This window comes from Pocillopora damicornis, chromosome 1 (assembly GCF_964200805.1).
Source record: "Pocillopora damicornis chromosome 1, jaPocDami1.2, whole genome shotgun sequence".
NCBI classification, from domain to species: Eukaryota; Metazoa; Cnidaria; class Anthozoa; order Scleractinia; family Pocilloporidae; genus Pocillopora; species Pocillopora damicornis.
Window position 1 is genome coordinate 8,538,510 of NC_142670.1, and position 11,739 is coordinate 8,550,248.

Here is an 11,739-nt window from a genome sequence, read left to right on the forward strand (position 1 = left end):
AATTCATTTGCACTCCACAGAATTTCTCCTTGTCTGCTATCAGTTCAATGACGTCACGACTATGGTCTCTTGCCCAGAAACAAGACGTAGCAGACATAACACTGACAAAGCAATCAGCAGAAAACTTGGCTTCATGTCTTAATAGCGTGTTGAAGGCAGCAGCAGTGATTGCATCAGAAAACTTCAAATCAAGTTTTCAACAACTGGTACTGTAATGTACATTAGTCTATATTCATTGGCGAATGGTCCATTGATGATTGTTGTAAATTTAACCGTTACTCCCTTCTTCATGCATATTTGGGACCTTTTAAGGTTTGTTTGTATGTATGTTTGTTTTAAGCTTGCGAAAATCCATAGTTTGTTTACATCATATGGTTATTTATGAAATTTGTACAGGGTAAACTACTGGTGAAGAGTTCAATGAAGACCCTCGAGAAAGTTGCAGACTCAGTGTTGGCCTTGACAGTACCTGATGAAAGAACGATATCATTCACGGCAGGAGAACTATCCATGACACTCGGAAGATATAGCATCCAAAGACTTTTAGGACTGGAAATAAAAGCAAGAAAAGGCCGGTTTATCTTACCGTCTAAAATCCAATTGTTACTCTCTGGAGTAAACAAAACAAGTTTTGTAAATGTTCAGGTAAGTATTCCTGCCCTTCAGGCAAATTTCAATCCAAGTTTTTTTTTTGCAGATACCGACACCAGTCAAGTTAAAATAGCACTTAAAGTTGCTTATTACCTCCAGCAATCATATTTCTTGTTTTGCTTTTGACGTGTTGAACTCTGGCACTTGGGCAGCAAAAAAGAATTGAGTCATGTGATCGAAGAGGCCACAAATTTTTCAAATACATTTTCAGTTTTATTTTGATCTCAACTTATGATAACTTATGATTAATAGTAAGAAAGATTACCATGTTTACATGTTCAATTATAGCAGTCCACAAAAACGAACAAGCAAAATTCTTAATTATTCTTCTTTTAGATGCTCTCATTTTCTTTCAATCCTTACACTTGGGACGCCACAAAGGAGCGAGTTGGCTCTGATGTTGTAACCCTGCTCTTGAAAAACAACGATAGCGAGCTTATTAAAGTATCAAATCTTACGGAAGGCATTATTATCGTCACGCCTTTAAAACTTCAGAAAATCTCTGCTTCAGAAAAGTCATGGTATTTCACAAAGAACGATGATCTACATTTCCACGAGATAAAAGTCAAGTATGAAAACACCTTGCTGATAATGGAAATCAAACCTCAAGATCCAACCGTACATCTGTTTGTCTATATGCGTTTTAGTCAGCGACCGACAACTCAAAACTACGACTTCAATGCTACTATCTCTTATGACAAAAAGTGTGTTTGGATGATAAGTGCTCATAACAAAAGTGAAGGGCAAAAAGTTTGCTCCTTGAATCCACATGCACCGATACAAGTTCTGGCTGAGCGTCCTGGGAAGTACTTTCTCGGCTTAAAAAATTACAATGCCACAGTGAACTTACCTCATAAAAGGGAGAAAAGATCTTGTCTTGGTGCAAAGCGAAGGAAGCGCTCCTGCGTCGGAGTCAAAGATCCACCACCCACCCCACCCCAGACTGAAAAGGTCTCTGTGATACCAGTCTATGATTCCAAAACAGACCAGAACTTCACTCTAAAAGTGGCCTTAGCTAGTTGTGTTTACTGGTCAGAAAATTTTGACAAGTGGATATCATCTGGCTGTCGGGTAAGTGAAAAGTTAAGGGACGATTTTCAGGACAATCTTTTTTTTTATAATTTGACATTGTATTCGACAAAGTTCAGATGATTTGAGCTTTACCGAGTATTGTTTGCAAAAGCACTGTCGTCTTGTGGTAGTCTTAACTCATTAAACTTAGCACTGAATTCAGGCTAATCTTTGTCTAGACAAAAGTCGTATCGATTTGATAACCAGCCGGGGCCTAGCAGTGCCTTTAAACAGAAAAGATACAGTGTGATCAGTGTTGACAGCCAAAATGATAATTTTTATTTTTAACATCTTCCTTGTATTTTATAATTTCAGGTTTTAGCAGAATTAAATGGAGTTTTAAACTGTAGCTGTAGCCATTTGACATCATTTGGGGGAAGTCTCTTAGTCGAACCGAATCCTATTGACTTCGACAAGGTTCTAGTCGAGTTTCAGCAGTTATCAGAAACTGGAAATATTGCAGTAATCGTGGCTATTGCGGTGGTTTTATTGTGTTATATGACTGTGCTTGTTGTCGTAAGGAAATTCGACAAGGAAGACGCGAAAAATGTAAGTGTCGAACTAGATTTTTCTTAGGACCATTGTTTTAACAGAGCATGCTCTCCAGTATAACCCTTTCACTTTCATGATCTGGTCATCAGTTCTCCGCTCCGGTTGCCATACATCTTTTTTTTTTGTAAAAAAGTCATGAAAAGTTGCTAATAGATCGAGATAACAACTTCTCCCTGATAAATTTGAATATTCTCATAACCTTGTACCTGGATAATGCGCGGACATTTTTGGGAGAAGTTACATGTTGATAATCTCTGGGAGTTAAAGGTTTAAATAAGAAAGGTTTTAATGTTGACAACATAATTAGTTTTCAAGGTTTTTTGAGACTGAAATTTTAACTTGAAACTGCGTTGAGCATATCCTTGAAAAAAAATGATGTTTAAAAGTGAAGTGACAGCCAATTAAATTAAACTGTTTACAAAGTTTCCTTGTTTTTTTTCTCTTTTTGGAATGGGAAAAAAAGGCGAATTAAGAATACAAATTAGCTAGCTGTGTTAAGAACTCATGGTTTATCATGTTTTTCTAGAGGGAATTATCGATCCAACTTCCATCATCTTCAAGCAGCAGCTATGAATACGTTATAGTGATTACCACAGGGGCTTGGAAAAACTCCAGCACGACTGCTCATGTTGCTTTGGAGATCTACGGTTCTGAAGGAAAGAGTGGTATTCTTCAGCTTAGCCAAGAAGAGCCTGGTGCAGTTCATACGTTATTCTCTCGAGGTAATTCAGATGTTTTTGTACTTTATGTTAACAAATCACTTGGTTCGATTCAAGAATTACAGATTGGACATGATAATTTTGGAGATAATCCCTCGTGGTACCTGGAGGAAATTGTCATTCGGGACGTACAATCCAAGCAGTCGTGGAAATTCATGGCCAATCAGTGGTTTGCTCTTGAGCGCGGAGACGGGCGCATCGAGCGAATAATCGACAAGACCTCAAATCATCTGGATTTTGGCGATGAAGTCGCAAAACGTTGGCGAAGAGGCCTCGCGGAGTGGCACATTTGGATTTCGGTGGCAGCCAAGCTAAGAAAAAGCCGCTTTACAAGAGTGCAGCGGCTTTCTTGCTGCCTTTCAGTACTTTTGACATCCATGTTTGCTAACGCGATGTTCTATAAGTTAGAAGGCAAATATGAACAGCCTATCCAAGTCGGACCGCTGAAAATGTCGTGGAGACAAGTAGTGACTGGAATTGAAAGCGCGCTCCTTGTTACGCCCATAAACATTGTCATAGTGCTTCTGTTTCAGAAAGGAGCTGAAAAGTCTGCGACGAACAATGACCATTGTCTCAAGGGTGCCCGGATCTCTGGTGTCGCTTGGTGTTTGTTATGTTTTTCTTGTACTGTTTCGGCTGCGTTTTCAATTTTCTACAGTCTAATTTGGGAAAAGAGTGTCAGTGAGCAGTGGCTGTCTTCCATGCTTATTTCATTCGCACAGGATGTAACAATCAAGGAACCAGTAAAAGTGTTCTTCACAGCTTTAACATTCGCGGCCATTTTAAAGATAAAGGCGAAGAGATCAAAAGTACACGCCTGCGAAGGCCCTCAGCAAGTTAAAACTGGGTACTATAAGAAACATTTTTGGGCACTGAAATTATCAGAGGTGGAAGAGATGAGGAGACGACAAGTTAAGAAACACAACCTGGTACGTTATAGCACAGAGTTGGGTTTATACTTGGTCTTCGTTTTCTTGCTTTTGGCAGTGTGCTATGGAAACAGAAATGACCATCGGTACTTGATGACTAAATCAATCCAGGATGGACTACCAAACTTTGGCAAGGTGAGTAAACATTATTTCATTATGATAAATCCATTGCTGAAATTCGCGTGTTTAATTTATCTTATGACTTTTCGTTCCCATGGAGATCCAAAATCAAATATATGAAGTAAAATTTTACTTTGCCGGCCTCCTCAAGAACTGACTAAGGCATTTTCTGCTTTTTTAATGGATATTTTGAGTAGGAATATCCCTTTAGAACAGGGTACAAGAGATATTTTAGTGCACGAGACCCAAATTTAGGACTGGAAAGAAATCCCAAGCAATAGATGTGTAATCCCATGAAGACATTGGCATTCAATTCTGCTATAGGAAAAGAGCCAGAAAGCGGCAAACATAATATTTGAGGGGATGGGTGCAATGAAAATAAGCAAGTGAGAATAATAGTCTAAGACACGCCCATAAATAGTAAATCGCTTTTGTGACTCAAACTTCTGCTCGTTTATCCATACAGCTATACTTAAAAAAAACTATATATATATATATATATATATATATATATATATATATATATATATATATAAATATTATGAGAGGAAAAAAGGACGTAACTACATTTCCCGACAAGCCTGTTTCGTGAATCGCTTCACTCTTCAGGGGTTTAATTAGGGGTTTTAATTTTAATTTAGGGGTTTAATTTAGGGGTTTAAACCCCTGAAGAGTGAAGCGATTCACGAAACAGGCTTGTCGGGAAATGTAGTTACGTCCTTTTTTCCTCTCATAATATTTATTCTGCTCTGCTTCAACGTATTGAGCACTGTTCCACGCGAAAATCGACTCGCAAACTTCCTATATATATATATATATATATATATATATATATATATATATATATATATATATATCCAAGGTTTTTCTCGACAAGCCTGTTTCGTGATTAAATCATTCTTCAGGGGATCTTAATGGAAAGAATATTTGTAACCATCGAAGACATACCATAAAATTTGCATAATAAATGTGGCGGTAAATTTAGGTGCTTTGTTCAGCTGTTGCGCAGTAACGCTTTGTTTCTGTGAAGGTATGAAGACACGAGTTCATTACCCTTGTTAACTAATGACAATTCAATTAACAATTCATTTATATATATATATATATATATATATATATGTATATATATATATATATATATATATATATATATATATGTATAGGAAGTCTGCAAGTCGATTTTCGCGTGGAACAGTGCTCAATACGTTGAAGCAGAGCAGAATAAATATTATGAGAGGGAAAAAAGGACGCAACTACATTTCCCGACAAGCCTGTTTCGTGAATCGTTTCACTCTTCAGGGGTTTAAACCCCTGAAGAGTGAAACGATTCACGAAACAGGCTTGTCGGGAAATGTAGTTGCGTCCCTTTTTCCCTCTCATAATATTTATATATATATATATATATATATATATATATATATATATATTTATTTATTTATTTATTTATTTATTTAACCCAAAGATCTTGTACTAATTCAGGTGACAAACAATACAAGGTACTGGAGCTGGTTACAGCGTGTTTTCATCCCAGGTGTGTTTTCCGGCAGATGGTACAACGGTCAAAGGGATGAAAAAACAATTTTTAGTGGTAATAAATACTCTCTTCTCGTCGGAATGGCTCGAGTAAGGCAACTCAGAGTTAAAGCGAGTAAGTTTTTTTCAATTTTTATCCCTCTTTGCATTTCAGTGAAAGGCTATTTACCCACACACGTCATTTCACATATTATAGTTATACATATATAATTTTCACTGATAGAGAAGCAATCGGTGCACAAACTTAATTGTAGAGTTAAACAATAGCTTATTGAAATTCTTAAAGAAAAAATATTGAACATGCACTGGTTACAATTTTCTCGACTCCTGACCACTCTGACAATTATCTAGACGAGTGTTTAGGTAGCTGCGTTTTATTATGAACGTTGATTAAATTTAGGTTTTGATGACGGCGCTCCTTTCCTCCGAAAGCAAATGCTACTTTGAAGGCTTCTAATAATTCTCTATAACAAGATGTCCATATTTGTTAAAAGTACGAAATGTGTCATCCCTGAGTAAAATGAATACCAAAAGAAACTTCCTAATGATGATATTTTGTTCCAACTTTCAGCGCAATGTAAAGTCCTAAACTATATGGAAACATCGTTCAAAGAATGTTTCAAAGGATACTCGACAAAGAACGAAGACAAGACCGCCTACAACAAACCAGGCTGGAGGCCTGTCGACGATTCTGCGAGGAATGACGAGTTATTACAACTTTGCCCAAAGCCATGGCGATATCAACATGCCGAGGAAACCGACACTACACCCAGGTGGGGACATTTCTCCTTTTATAATGGAGGAGGATTTGTAGCAGACCTCGGTTATAATAACCATACGGGGTTCAGCATAGTAACAAATTTACAAAACAACGGTTGGCTTGACAGGCAAACCAGAGTTGTCCTGGCAGAGTTTTCCACATTCAATCCGTCGGTGAATATTTTAAGTGTTGCCACATACTTCTATGAAGTTCATGCATCTGGACTGAGAGCAGCCTCCGTGCAAATTCGTGTTCTTTCACTTGATTTTACGGGCACACCCTCGCATCAGTTTTATTTGATTTGCTTGTTCCTGTACATTGTATTCGTTTTCCTGTATTTCGGAAGGGAAATTTTCAGACTTTACAGTCATCGTTCTCGATATTTCAAGTCTATCTGGAATTGGGTCGAGATATTTCAAATTGTTTTTTCTCTGATTTCCGTGGTGATGTACATAATGCGACAAAGTAAAACCATTTCAACCATGGGCAAACTGCATAAAAACATTTACGGAAATCTAAGTTTCCAAGAAGCTATCACTTGCCAAGAAGTGGAAAATGTGGTACTTGGAATTCTTACTTTCATCGTTACCACCAAGCTATTGCGAATCATTCGCTTCAACAACTATGTTGCTCTATTCTCCGCAACATTGAAGATATCTGCACGATCTTTGTTATCCTTTAGCATCGTTTTATACATTTTCTTTGTGGCATTTTTGCACTTTGGTGTCTTAGTATTTGGCTGTGTATCTGAGCGCTACTCTTCGGTGCTAAAAGGAGCCTATTTCCAACTCGAGCTAACTCTTGGTCGAGTGAAAGCTAGACCAATCAATGAATTAGCACAGGCCGACACCACATACGCCAAAATATTCGCCTTCTTAATTCTCTTCACTCTCACTATTCTCTGTATGAACTTCTTTATTGGCATAATCAACGATGCTCTTTTGGATGCTAAGAACTTTGTGAGCGAAAGGGAGCTGTATGATCTTATCGATGAGAACCGTTGCTCGAGCTCAAAAGAAAGAAAAGAGTTTTTCGATGCAATCAGTAACAAGTTGAAACAGTCGAGAACCTCTAAAACGTCAGCAGAAGTGAAGGACAAAGAATCTGGAAACATTGGCCTTGACCCCATGAACAATTCCAATCTTAACTTTGATTTAATAAGTCAAGCTATCATAGCTTGGAGGAAGAAAAGATCCAGAGAAACAATAGATAAACAGCAATGCAGTACAAGGAAACAAGCAATGTTCGACAGGATAAGCCACATGTTAAAATCTCTGAAAGGTGAAAGCAATGACGACTGCAGCAAACGTAGAGAAAAAAAGAAAGTAAGATTTCAAGAGGATGTCGTCGAGTCTTCCCTCCGTAAATTACGTAAGAGAGAACATGACCTGTTACAGCGGCTGGAGAGTATTGTTTCAGGGTTCACAGCAGAAGACGAAGAATTCGATTATTTATCAATAACAGCAGAGGTCTATCTCTACTTAGTAGAGAGAGTAAAAAGAAAAGGTGAAAGGAAGTAAAGTACTTCATCGAAATCATTGTAAAAAAACCTGGCAAAAAATATGAACTGCTTCATATCATTTAAAATAGAGTAACACGAAGGAAGTTAAGTATTGTTATGTTATATAATCCGTCAGTTATATACATTCTACTACAAAAAGATGGAACGATTTAGTCGACTATGTTCGAGCCTCAATGACTTTACAGATTTTAAAATTGTATTTGAGACTATTGATCATTTTATTGTTTAGCAACAAGTAGCCTTAACTTATCTTATTTAATATATTTGATTGGTTTCATTTATTGAAATATAATTATGAAATTGAATTAGTGTTTTCCATGAATAAGACTCACCCATTTACTCACTTAGACAGTTTCTTTGTTCGGAGAAATTAGCATCACTATGCTACTCTAAAAATTTTGAACGGAAGTAAAGTTATGTATGTATGAATGTATGTAGGATTAAAATTCTGCTTGTATCGAGCATATTGACCCACTCCATTGGTGACGACTGATCCCCCACCTGTGCCCCCTTAAAAACCATGGGATCCCCCCTCCCGCCAGACGATTGATAATGACCGATCTCAATAAGGAGCAGTTCACGCGAGCTCCAAAAATTAATTGATTTCATTGATGTCAACAAAGGGCTTAAACGCAGTGGGCCGCGACCATGGCCAAACCCTTCACGTCCGTGGTAAGCTAGATGGCGCTTCCTGCGTAAGTGATAGATTCTCAGTCACATTTTCCCCAATTAACTTTTGCAAGCACGTTATTGGTTGTCAGGTACGCGTAAAACCAACTGAAACTTGTTTATTCGGGGGGTTTGCTGGTTAAACCACGTAGTGATGTCTAAAACTGCCCCTTATAAATGTTGCGTACAGAGGGGACGCTAAAAGCAATGCTATGTTCGACAAGCATCGGGGAAAGATGTATATAGCCACGCTTTAATATCAACAATCAAAGCGTAAGGATTATATTCAAATATATTTATTAAATAAGTATTCTACATTGTATATAAGTTCGCAGCAAATACATGTTCAATGTTGTTCCAGTGCTGATCATTTTGGCTGCATATTACTTCCAGTGCACAGAGTTGAATGATTCCACCGGTTCAAAACTTCGCCAAAAAAAGGGCCATAAAAGTTACATGAAACCTAAAGGGTATTTAAACTTTCGGTGGCTTTAAAAAGCAAGCTGAATGCTTGTTGACCTCCTGCGATATGGAAATTAATTAAAAAGGTCTAAATTACTGAAGTAAACATTCATCAGAAGCCCCGCATGTCCTTTCCGTTGAACACGTAAGAGTGCTTTGTTGGTACAACATTTTTTGTAGCTAATACGAGCTCTCTCAACGCTGGAATAAAAATTAATTTAGGAAAGAGAAGGTAATTGAACTGGAACTTCGTAGCACTGATCGCAATGTTCACTGCACAAAAAACATCGTGTAAGGGTGCGCTATTTACCCAGAAAACGACCTTTCATTATTTGAATTTAAAGAAGTTTCGGCATGCAAAACGCGAAGACAGTAAAATTTTACGAGAAAGCGATCACTAGGTATCATCAACGTTTTTTGTGCATAACTTTTTTCGTTATTGTTGTTGTCACGAGGCCCGTATTTAAAAAGTGCAATATCAGTTTCCTCTACTTGCAATCCAAGTCGCCACTCTCAATGACCAGCGGTTGCATGCATATCAAAGAACATTTAGGTTAGAGGTTACACTAATGCCATTATGGTTTGAAGTGACCATCAATCTTCTCAACTGTAGCTTCTTAATCTACCGCCGATTCTCAAGGCTGCTGAACATTTTGAAGTCTTTTCTGGACCGTTAGTCGATGCAAAGTCTCATCGACGGTTAGTGCGTAAATAGACACAAAGGTCGGGTGACGGGTACAAGGTACGTTGTCATAGTTAGGAGCCTGCATTGCTTAGTATTTTGGCATCGGGGTTCTGTATCGTGTCTGTGTAGATAACAAAACAAAACACACAGTAAGAAATTGCAAAAAATAAGGTGTGATTGGGGAACATTCATCATCTTTAGCCAGGGGAGGTGAGTATTTTTGGGAGTTCACATGATTTTCAAGGGGAAAGGAGAATCAATTGTTGCCAACAGAGTATAAAGAGGGGCTATATATATAAGTTTGACTGCCAATTAACTGCCAACGAGGGAAGGGTCACCCAACCAAAACATCCCCTTCACCATTTTTTTTTCGGTTTTTTTCTTTTTCTGTCGTTATTCGTTTCAGTTAAGTCTCACTTTATCACCTATGAAATGGCCTATATCGTTGTTAAATCGGTTACTTAGCTTTTTTTTTTGTTGTTGTTTTGTTTTTTGTATGCTCTGAATCGCGCTTAATTAGGTTCATATCTCCAATATAAAGTTACTTGGTTAAACGCCGTGAAGCTTATTAATCGATTTACCGTTTTCCAGCTTTCCTTACGATCAATATAAGTGCGGCTTTGCCACTTCCATGTTAAGGTCGTTATTGCAATGTTAGCGATAGTTCCTTCATTTGTACTATTTTATCTTCGATACGTTAGTTACGTTAGCTTTTATTGTCGTCTTGTATTTCAGTTCGAGCCGGCATACGGTTGACAACATACGATTCACTACTAAGCTTACATCACACGATTCATTTTAACTGTTTTTGTGTGGAACATTGGTCAATTAAATGCTGTTTGTATCAGTGTCAGAAATTCTTGTCGAGTTCGTTTAACACCACGCACTATTCTACGATTGTGATTACTTGGATTTATGTGCCACATTCTACCTTCGTAATTTATACGATCCTCTATTCATGTAAGCTAACTTGATGTTTGCCCCTCCTGATGAGGGCTCAGTACTTGTCTGGCAAATCAATTCCCATTAAGCGAACAAGCAATATCACACGAGGGAGAGTGCAGCATCGACCAATGCATTTGCGCTACCTAAAAGCTGTGAAGTTCTTGGCCTTAGTTCCCGCCCAAGGTTTGATATCATCAGATGTTCTGCTGTTCAACCTGCAGGTGGCAGATAGTAGTTGCAGAATCTTCTGGTGAAGAAGCAACTGCGGATAAATCTGCGCAAGTAATTAAGTTAGTTTTAAGTGCCTTTCCACGTTCCATACAACAGCCTAAACAAAAGTGACAACAGCAACGTTGAGAACAAAAGCAAAAGAAAGAGGCCGATTACAATCAGCCATCTTGGCCAAACAAGCTTCAAAGGTCGATGAAATATTCATTACGTGGGCAATATGTTTTTCAGGTAATCATACCTACACGGGAATAATAATTATTTATGTACGAGATATGTGCATCTTATCTACTCGGTTACCCAGCCGTGTTTTTACTGAATTTTTTCTTTTTTTAAAGCTTTTTAGAAAGGTTACTAGGTAGGTGTCATAGTACATTTAATAACCTCTTCATATATTTTTTTTTAGTTTTAGGTAAAAAGTGAGTATCTTATTATATCATTCCCGAGGAGAGTCATACTGAGGTCATATTTTCAATTTTTTACCTGATTCTTCTCTAACTTAAGTAGGAGACAGCATGACCTGATACAACAGCTGGAGATTATTGTCTCGTGATTCTCAGAAGAAGAATCAAAAAGAAATAACTATTAGGCTAAGAGAGAATAAAACGATATGTAAAGGGAAGTAAAGCACTTTTTCAAAGATTACAGGAGAAAACAGATAATTTGGTATTATTAACTGACTTGATACCGTAAAGGGTTTCAAAGCTGCAGTTTCGAGCGTTAGTCCTTCGTCATCCCTGCTTAATTACTGACTTACAAAGTTGCTTTCCACGGATAAACTAACACCACCATGCTATCCGGAAATCCTAACGGACATAAAGTTATGTATACAGTACTTAGCCATATTGCTGGTCTCACTCTACCCACTCCCCTCCCCTCTTATGCCTGTCCCG

The 11,739-nt window shown here is 37.8% G+C and overlaps 1 protein-coding gene across 1 annotated transcript; it reads left to right on the forward strand.

The window, feature by feature from the left end:
- Positions 1–31: 31 nt before the first annotated feature.
- On the forward strand, positions 32–8,319 carry LOC149051799 (polycystin-1-like protein 2). Its single transcript, XM_089187403.1, has 7 exons — positions 32–206; positions 397–645; positions 988–1,722; positions 2,038–2,271; positions 2,801–4,057; positions 5,522–5,690; positions 6,147–8,319. The coding sequence occupies exons 1-7, from the start codon at positions 48–50 to the stop codon at positions 7,853–7,855; spliced, it is 4,512 nt and encodes a 1,503-aa protein (XP_089043529.1). The 5' UTR covers positions 32–47; the 3' UTR covers positions 7,856–8,319.
- The last annotated feature ends 3,420 nt before the right edge of the window (positions 8,320–11,739 follow it).

Coding starts and splice junctions, on each gene's coding strand:
- LOC149051799 (XM_089187403.1), top strand. CDS start 48: ATGACGTCACGACTATGGTCTCTTGCCCAGAAACAAGACGTAGCAGAC. Junction 4,058..5,521: donor GACTACCAAACTTTGGCAAG/GTGAGTAAACAT, acceptor GTACTAATTCAG/GTGACAAACAATACAAGGTA. Junction 5,691..6,146: donor GCAACTCAGAGTTAAAGCGA/GTAAGTTTTTTT, acceptor TCCAACTTTCAG/CGCAATGTAAAGTCCTAAAC.